The sequence below is a fragment of the Microtus ochrogaster genome, chromosome 6, assembly GCF_000317375.1.
Source record: "Microtus ochrogaster isolate Prairie Vole_2 chromosome 6, MicOch1.0, whole genome shotgun sequence".
In the NCBI taxonomy this organism is placed as follows: domain Eukaryota; kingdom Metazoa; phylum Chordata; class Mammalia; order Rodentia; family Cricetidae; genus Microtus; species Microtus ochrogaster.
The window spans coordinates 5,340,104-5,349,854 of NC_022013.1; the positions used below are offsets into that span (position 1 = coordinate 5,340,104).

Genomic DNA, 9,751 nt, shown 5'->3' on the forward strand with positions numbered 1-9,751 from the left:
CCTTCCTGGGCACCCCAGTGAGACTTCTTGCTCCTGTCCCCCTAAAAACAAAGCAAACCAAACAACAGAACACCTGAGTTCTAGGGATTTGCAGCCTTGGTATCCCCTCTAGTTCATTTTTGAATTGACTTTGAGTTGTGGACAATAACTGCTGCTTCTCTCCTCCCCTTGTCCCTCTGTTTCTTTGTACCCTGATGCTTTCTACACTTGAGTCAAGTCTCAGCGCTTCTCTGTGCTCGTGCTGTGCACCTGCCCTGTGGCCATCTCTTATCCTGTGCCCTGTTTACTGTGTGGTCATTAACAACTCATTTGCTCTGTTTAAAAGTCATTATCAGGAAGTTGTCTCTGAACTCTCTGCTAGCTTAACAAGTCTCTTGTCAGGATATTCAGATGCATAATTTATTTGTGAATTTGTATTTTTTGATTATGGACTGACCCAATATACACCTTCTAGACTTTCTGTAGAGTCCCATATTCTCTTTCCAGTCTGGAGGCTTCCTTTGCCTTTTCCCTTCTCTCTTGTGTTGGATACTTTCCTTGTGTCCTGTGTCATCTGCATTCATATTGTTCATTTTTTTTAGGGAAAGATTATTTATTCCTGGATTTCCTGATAAAGCAGAGGAGATGAAAGCTTATTTTCACAGGAAGGCTCCTGTGTGGAGGGTAAAGGTTTTCAGTAACAGAGAAAGGGAGGAGTGAAGGGAGTGGGATTAGCAGTCTGTAAGGCTTATTTAGGGACCTTTACACCCTGCTGTGTGCTTCCATTACTTTTAGATAGGACAAAAATAGCTCCAGAAGCTGTTTTCTGAAGAATACTCTGTTTTTAAGAATAAATTAAGCAGAAGTCTTGATGAAGAGAAAGCTTTTGATAGACTCCTATGGAGAAGAACAGCCTCTTTCGATCCCAGTTTCTAAGCTCCCGGCTGTAGAAACAGTCCATTATTGTCAAACAACTTCATTCTTGTTTGATGTCATTGGTGACTTAAATGTTGGGGAAGGGTCTGTGCGGCCTTGTCTTTGTGTTGTTTCTATTTTTATTTTAAAGATTGTCTTTACCAGTGGTTTTAGTTTGGGCAGAGAAAGTTAGACAAATGTGTTTTGTTTGTTCACTATTAATTTCCCAGAATGGAGCTTGCTGTGTGAGTGTTGTAGAAAGTGCATCACTTCCCAAGTGAATTTTGAGGATCCTTAATAGATACTTCCTGTGTTCTTGTTTCCCTGTCATTTGAAGTATTCGTTCATTTAAAAAAAAAATTCGGACTAGATGAATGATTGAGTATTTAACCTATCCAAGATTTTAGCACTAAGACATAAAATATCCAAGAAAATTTATTTTTTGTTCTTATTAAAAAATTTTATACAATATATTTTGGTCATAATTCTTTTCCTAAACTCTTCCCAGATCCTCTCTCAAGCTCTCTACCCACCCAACTTTATGCTGGTGTGAGCAAAAAAAGTTGCTGCCCAGTGGCACTCTGTGGGTGAAAACTGATTTTCCTAGCAGGTGTCAGTTGCAAATAGTTTCTTACAAAGGGATGAGAAATTTTGTTCACTTACCCTTCTCACTGCTGCAGTTTTGTCTAGCTTGTGAAAGTCTCTGGGTGTATGTAGCACTCCTGTTGTGTCTGGAGGACACTGTTTCCCTGGGGTTAGTCACCACCTCTGGCTCCTACCATCTTTCAGCCTCTTCCTTCTCCTGTAGATCTCTGACCCTTTGGGAATGTTTAATACAGACATCCTTTTGAAAGTTTAATTTTAAATGGCTAAGTTCAGCACAAATATCAGAAAGAAGTGGTTTCTTTTTTAAGGAAAATACTTGGGACTTTGAATTTTTTTAAGAAAAAGTTATATGCCATTTTATGTTTTAAATTTATTATTTCTAAGTATAAGAAATATATGTGGTGTTGTATTTATTTGGGGTATTCAATCCACCTAACTAATAATAGCCCCTTAGAACATTCTCAACAGCTGTGTGCTGCTGAGACCTGACCAGGGAATAGTTAGAGCTGGGACTGTTTCTAGAACAAAGCTGAAGGAAGGACTGAGTATTAGTTTTGGGGAGCAACTGTTGAGTTTATTAGAGTATTGAGGAACTTGTAGTAAATTATTCACTTGTTTAATAATGGTTTGTTTAATAAAATAGTCACAGCTTACTACTTTACTGAATATTATTCTAATTTTATTTTTCTTACTTTATTATTTATGCATATGGGTGTTTTACTAGCCTGTATGTCTATGTACCATTTCCTCGCTTGGTGCCCACTGAGAATAGAAGAGGGCATTGAATCACCTAGAACTGGAGTCCTGGATGGTTGAGAGCCACCATGTATGTGGGTGCTTGGAATTGAAGCCAGGTTTTCTGGAAGAACAGTCCGTGCTCTTAATTGCTACGCTATCTCCTCAGCTTCAGAAAATTAATTTTCAAAACTATGTTTATGAATGCATGTTGGTACACTTGAATGCAGGTGCTTACCAAGCCCAGAAGGTTGGATCTTCCTGGAGCTAATTACAGGCAGTTGTGAGCTACCCAGTACAGGTGCTGGGAACTGAACTCAGGTCCTCTGCAAGAGCAGCACACACCCTTAACCACTGGACCACTATTCTGATTTTCATTTGGGGTTCTGTAGTGCAATAATCCCTGAAGTTCTCCAATAGATAAGCCCAAGTTAAACTTCATTCTTTCTGTATTAGAATTTCTGTGGTGTACACAGAGTATAGGAACTTTTAAAGGTTTTGTAAAGTTTTGCTTATTAAAAACTTAAAAACCTTATGTGGTAGTTCTCACCTGTAAACCCAGCACTCAGTAGGTTAAGGTAGAAAGAAGCATGACGTAAACTCTAGGCCACCCTAGGCTTCATAGCAAGAACCTGGGTTGGTAAAGTCAGCAGGGAGGGATATCTACTTTGAGAAGGATGCAGAGACAGCTGCAGACTGAATAGCCTTTTGCTCACAGTGTGACAGATAAGATGAGCAAGATTATGGGAAAGGTTAACAATGTATGCATAGGGGGCTGTCTGTGTGTGGCTGTTTAGGTAAATATTGAAGAGGACAAAGGACAATGAAGACACTTTACTAGTTCTGCCTTAACAGTGGAAGGATTCTGAAGAAATCAATGCAATAAAAAAAGATTTTTCTGTCAAACTGTTGATATTCTCTGCCTAGATTTGGGAAAAATTAAGGATTTTTGTTTGTTTGCTTGCTTTTTTTTTTTTTTTAATCTAAAATCAGTGCCAGGTTCTAAGGCTAAAGTATTACCATGGGCTCATTTAAAGCTCAGTGCTTTGAGAACTGTAGGTTCTTCAGAGCACTTGCGGTCTATAGCCAAGAAAGATTGTCTGCAATCACAAATGTCATCAGGGACAGTAAGATTTCATGTTCTGTTTTGGTTTGTTTCAGTTAGTCAGCCTCGGCCTGTATATGAGCTTATCTTTCAATGGCATCTAGAGCCAGCTGAGTTGAGCTTTGTTTTCCATTTTCCCGTAGTGCAGTGTGTGTGTGTGTGTGGGGGGGGGGGAATCTACTTTCCAGGTAAAATGTGGCATGTGTGTTTGCTTTTGAGCATCACAAATTAAAAGTGGCTTTATTTTGGCTATGGTGTATCCTATGATTACATCACTGACTCTTTGTTCTTCATCTCTTGATAAAGTTCTTGAGAACATTATAAAGTACCGAAGACTAAACTAGTGTTCCTAAAGGAAAAAAAGGTTAGGTTTCTATCAGCCCCTCATCATGTTTCATCATCCTCTCTGTTCATACCCCTGGTCTATGTATGCTTTTTGAACATCCACACCACTGTCCATGTCTGAAGGATGCTGCGTAACTGGGACTTTGCAAGACACACACCCCAGTCTTTCTAGACACATGTGGACTACATTCCAGCACTGTGCCTTCTAAGCAGCAAGATTACCAGTCATAGTAGAAACAAACAAACAAAAAAGTCACTCAGTGACTGTAAAAATGACACCTGTTAACACTGTGACAGTTAAACAAGACAAAGTATTAACCTGTTCAGCTTCAACCAGGAATATGCATACTTGAAAGGGTGTAGAAAATAAGTGTCACCTGTTGACATGAGTTTTGCAAGTCACTGTTCACACAGGCAAGTTTGCAGATGCAGAATCTGGTGATAGGACACGTGGCATCTATTTCACTCTTACTGGTGGACTGTTGGGGGTTGTTTTCACCTTTGTATATAGACATTTTTATTTTATGTGTGTGTGCCAAAAGACGTGTGGATGTTAGAAGAAGGCATCGTATCCCCTGGAACTGGAATTAAAGGGGAATTGGGAGTTAAACATGGGTTCTGAGAACAGATCCCAGGTCCTCTGGAAGAGCAATAAGTGCTTTATATTGTTGAGCTATCTTTCTAGCACAGTGTTTCAATGTGGTGAATCTGGTTTACACAAAGTACACAGATCAGAGTCTCCTTTGGGGACTTTTGCAGGAGCCACCAGTATGTGCTTTTGAGTCTGTGTTAGCTATTACCTGATTGTTTTCTAGGTGGTAATTTTGTGTGTATGTATTCTCTTAGCAGTGTATAAACAGTCTTACTATGATGCCTACTGTCTCAGAGGAGAGGCAGGCTTTACATGCTCTTTCCTCTCTATAGTGTATACGTTACTTTACTTGAATTTCGTCTGATTTCTGTCCTTGGTAGCTTTAGTCTGTTGAAGATGAGGGTTTTTTTACTCTTGAGGTGGGTACTTCAACCTTTTGGTTACTGTAATATTTAAATCAATAACAATCCCATAGTTCATGTATATTATTTATTTATCTTTCAGTTTGCTAATCCGGATTTTACTCAGCCTATCTCAGAAGTTGTAGATGAAGTCATTCAGAACTGCCCCATTGATGTCAGGCGTCCTCTCTACAAGGTCAGTGTTTATAGCAAAAACTGGAATTTTAAGTTTTCTTTTCATATTTAATAGCATATTTAAAAACCTTTATTTTTGTTCGCTGTTGAATATTAGAGAATCATGTCTTAGAAAGGACGCAATTGAATTCCTTGTCTATTTGTCTTTAGATTATCTTTTAAAGTAAAGGTCTTAACTACTTGTTTTGTTTTCTCTACCAACACAGAACATTGTCCTCTCTGGTGGTTCAACCATGTTCAGGGACTTTGGACGTCGTTTGCAAAGAGATTTGAAAAGAACTGTAGATGCCAGGCTGAAGTTAAGCGAGGAGCTAAGCGGTGGTAGATTGAAGGTTGGTTTTCTCAACTCTTGGCTGAGAATGTCGAAGGCCCCTTGGTTTTGCATTCAGAAGAATGTCTGCCAGCTTCTTCTCACTTGGGGATGCTAAGACAAGCTTTGCAGGTGTTCTACTGGAGCATTATTTCTGTCCATAGACTCATGGCTTGCAGTCTGTCATTTGGTACTGTGGTCTTTTTTGAGCTCTGTGGAGTAATGGCATGACTTCACATCATAGGCAGACTGCTGCTTATGTAATAGGTTTTTGTTTATTTTCCTCCTCAATCAGCCAGTGCCCCTGACACACACGTACCTCTCCACACACGTACAGAAGACTGACTTGTGTTTCACAGGCATAGATTTAAAATCTGTGTGGTAGACCTGGTGAGATGACCTGGCCAGTACACATGCTGTTGCTCAAGCATGGTAACTTGAGTTTGATTCCTGGAGCCAATGGGAAGGTGAAAGGAGAGAACCAATTCCCCAGTGTTGTCCTCTGACCTCTGCCAGTGCACCATGGCCCACACATAAGTAATAACTTTTAAGGAAAAAGTTTAAGTTCTGGGTTTTGGGAATTTATCCATTGACTACACATAGTGTGACTGTTTGCCTGAGAGAGATTTTACCAGTTGATTCAAGAATGACCTGTCTAGCCAAAGAAAAATCTAATAAAATTAAAAACAAGAAAAAACAAACTATGGTATATTATCCAGTCAATGAACATACATTTCCCCTCTTCTTTTTGAAATGATTTTGACATTTATCTATTTGGTGTGTGTGTGTGTGTGTGTGTGTGTGTGTGTGTGTGTGTGTGTGTGTGTGTGTGTATACACACACCTGTGTATGTATGCATTCATACTTATTGAGATAAGTGGATAACTTACATGAGTTGGTTTTATCCTTTTACCTTGTGGGTCCTGGCAGCAAACTTTGATTGACAACAAATGCCTTTTACCACTGAGCCGTCTTGATGGCTTGACACACTCCAGTTCAGGTTCCCTAGGATTCAGTGGTGTTTTCTGGCCTTAATGTACCTGAAGAACACAGGCTGTTTATTTTCTTCCCTTTGTCTCGATTTGGGTTTGGTTGGTGTTCGCCCAGTGGATGGGTGTAGTTTGTGCTTTGGCAGTGACATCACAGAAGTAATATCAGGTCAGTTTTACTGCATGGTGTGCACTGTCCGCCTACTAACTTTTAATACTTGGCCTGAGTGATTCCTGCCTAGTTTCTCTGTGTGGCTGTTAGCTTTTTATCTACATGTATAGACCTTAGAGGCGACCTCTCAGACTGACCTGCATCCTACTGTTCAAGAAACTTTCAGCCAACAATCTTAGCTCCATTGTTTTTTTCCTGAAATAGCTGTGGGTGAGGTAGTTGCTCACAGTATATAGTTAGTGTAATTTATTTCTCTTTGCCCAGGTTTTGCTCTGTGCATGTATTCTTTTATGTATTTGATTGTATACTTAGTATTTAATTATACATGTTTATGGGGTACAGTGTGATAATTTGATAAATGTATAGAAGCTGTAAGATCAAAGCAAAGTATTTGCTCAACTATGTTTATAGCAGCTTTATTCATAATAGACAGAAACTGGAAACAACTTATATGTCCCTCAACCAAAGAATGGATAAAGAAAACATGGTACATTTATACACTGGAGTATTACTCAGCTATTTTAAAAAACACTAAAATAGCATTTCTGTTTGTTTTAAATAATTGTCATTTGTGTCTGGATCCTCTAAACTTCTTTCTTGTAGAGCTGTATAAAGTAGAGTAGCTTCTATGAATAACTGTACTGTGATATGTATACTGTAAAGTGTGGTCCTGTTCATCCCGCTCCTTCCTCAGTGTTCTACTTCCATTCTGTAGATAATCTCAGTGAATTCATATCACTTGGGTGTTATTTTTGTGTTTGCATATTTAAGCATAAATGATAAATTATTGCTTAATTTACTGTTGAAATGATGTTACTCTGTTACTTTTTAGCCCAAGCCCATTGATGTACAAGTTATTACACATCACATGCAACGGTATGCAGTCTGGTTTGGAGGGTCAATGCTGGCTTCCACGGTACGTAAATTTACTTGTAAATTTTCATAGTTTAGATAGAAGAATAAGAAACTTAAAAAATTTTGTATCTATGCACATAATATTTTATAATTAGTAGTCATTTAATTTTAATATTCTTTTTATCTTTTGCCTATTAGACATTATTTACTTCAGAGTGAGCTTATTATACTGCATTTTAATGTTTACTATAGGAAAAATTCTTTTAAATGTGTACAAATATACTCACCAGAATGTTGTTGGTATTTCTGTTAGACATCTAAAAATGTCAAGGTAAATGTTAACTTTCAGTGCATAGGAAAGGTAATGCTTATAACTGAATAAAGAGAATTATTCTAGAATCCCCTCTCCAGACCAGTACTTCTTTAAAGCTACCTTAGATTATGTTCTAACATTCTTCGTCTAGTAAATATTGGTGCTGTTGTGTTAGCTCATGGACTATTAAAATGAAAGTGTTTTTATATAAATTACTAGTTTTATAACATTGGACATAAAACCATTTAAAATAAATAAAAATTGTTTTCTTAGCTTTAGTTATCTTCAGTTGTGGTATATTACCACAGTGCATGTGTAACTTGCCCTTTAGAAGGTAGTGTTGCAGCAAGTGGAAAAAGGGAGACAGACGTGCTTGTAGTGTGACTTGGTTCCATGCCGTGCTTTAGATTGTGGGCACCAAGTGGGAAAGCCCCTGCAGAACAGACTGCACATCAGAACCCAGCAGAGATAGCTTTTGGGTTGGACTGTGGGATGTGAATTAATGGTCCTGCATTTCTGACAGATTTCTGTATTATAGATTTTAATCATGATTTCTGGAATTATAAGCTTTGTCCAAACACTGTGACTAGACTGATAGATGTTGTGCATTGAACACCCGTTGTGAAGCATCTTTTAGAGACCATTGGAAGATAGGAGAATTTGGCCTCTAAACATGCCATTTGTTTTGTTTTGTTTTGTTTTCAGCCTGAGTTCTACCAAGTATGCCACACCAAAAAGGATTATGAAGAAATTGGACCTAGCATTTGTCGTCACAATCCAGTGTTTGGAGTTATGTCCTAAAGTTGACTTGTAATTGGGGTTAGGGAGAAGGAAATGAGTAATCTTTCTGATGACCAGTTTTTGTCTGAATGGATGGTTCTGAGGTTTTTAACCAAACATGATCATACAGGAATATTTAATGAGTGTGTCAACATGGAGATGTAGAAGAGAGCCAAGACGATTGTTTTCCTTTAGGTTGAATATTTGAATCTTATGTGTATCAAAAAAGAAATGGGTTTTAGTTCTTTCTGTGCCCTGATATTTTGTATATTATTGACTTACCTAATGTGCTGGGCTCTGGGTGTGTAGAGAGCTCTGTAATGCCTGATTGGGCACTGCCAAGTGGGCAGTGCAGGAGCTTGTTTATATTTCATACTTTTTTATACTTTGAGGAAAAAAAGCCTAAGAAAAACTATGGTATTAGAGGGAAAAAATGTGATCAAGAAAAAGATGAATTCAACAAGCAGCCTCATGGGACTTGGCCGCACACTCTGGGTTCCAGTTATCTCGAGCTGCTCCACCCCTCCCTAGCCCACCAATGGTTCTCTCTGCAAGCGCTTTGGATCTAAGAAGCTAGTCTTCTGGGTTAGCCGATGTCTGCCCTGCTTTCCGGTTGCTCACATTCTGTTTCTTGCTTTAAAAGAAAAGACAAGACTGTTGGACCAGTATTGCAATTATGTAGTCATTTCTTATTAAAACAATAATGTGATTACCAAATTTGGCATATTTAAGGCCTAATGCCATTCTAATAAAGGCAAAAATTTCTTTTTACTACTTGTTTCAGGCTCTTTGATCTCTTTATAAGTTAACTAATATGTCTATTTTCTTCAAATTCTGCAGTAGCTCTTTAAAAAGCACAGCGGTTGGATAGCAAGCTGACTTTTTTATGTGCTCTGTACAAATAATTGTGAACTTTTAATATGTTGAGTGCTTTCATTTTGATAACTGGATCTCCATTTGATATTTTCATTTGTATAACTCATTTGCAGTCTGAATTTTTTTTAGTGCCAGTCCCTGACATATCATGAAAAGTTTGTTTTCTTTGCATTTTAAAATATCTGGATCATGAAGAAAAGTGATGACAATAAATTAAAATTGAATTACCCTTTCTGATGGTTTTTCTTTATGCAGTGTAGTTCAACTGACTGTTTATATGTTTCATAGGATTTCTGTTTCTGGAGAAACAGTGGGTAAAGTTTAAGTCTCTAGCATGCGTGTGGTAGGACATAAGATTTTACCAGTTATATAGACCAGATATATATCAGCAAATGGGATGGATATGTTTTATAATCTTGAAGCACTTAAAACAGCAGTGTCAGGAGTAACACCATAATATACAGAACACATAGAATTAAGGAATGTCTCTATGAAGAAGTTACAAACCCTTAAAGTGCTGTTGTGGTCTTTTGCAATAAAGCTATAGAGACAAACTCGGGAACCGAACATCAGTTTTCATGTG

The 9,751-nt window shown here is 38.0% G+C and overlaps 1 protein-coding gene across 2 annotated transcripts in view; it reads left to right on the top strand.

Moving 5' to 3' along the window:
- Actr3 (ARP3 actin related protein 3 homolog) overlaps positions 1–9,396 on the top strand; it is a 43,410-nt gene extending 34,014 nt beyond the window's left edge. For both annotated transcript variants that reach the window (XM_026779798.1, XM_013346686.2), the window contains 4 exons: positions 4,782–4,874; positions 5,080–5,205; positions 7,177–7,260; positions 8,218–9,396. In XM_026779798.1, coding sequence (XP_026635599.1) covers positions 4,782–4,874; positions 5,080–5,205; positions 7,177–7,260; positions 8,218–8,313 — 399 coding nt within the window. In that variant the 3' untranslated portion in view covers positions 8,314–9,396. The remainder of the gene's footprint in view (positions 1–4,781; positions 4,875–5,079; positions 5,206–7,176; positions 7,261–8,217) is intronic.
- The last annotated feature ends 355 nt before the right edge of the window (positions 9,397–9,751 follow it).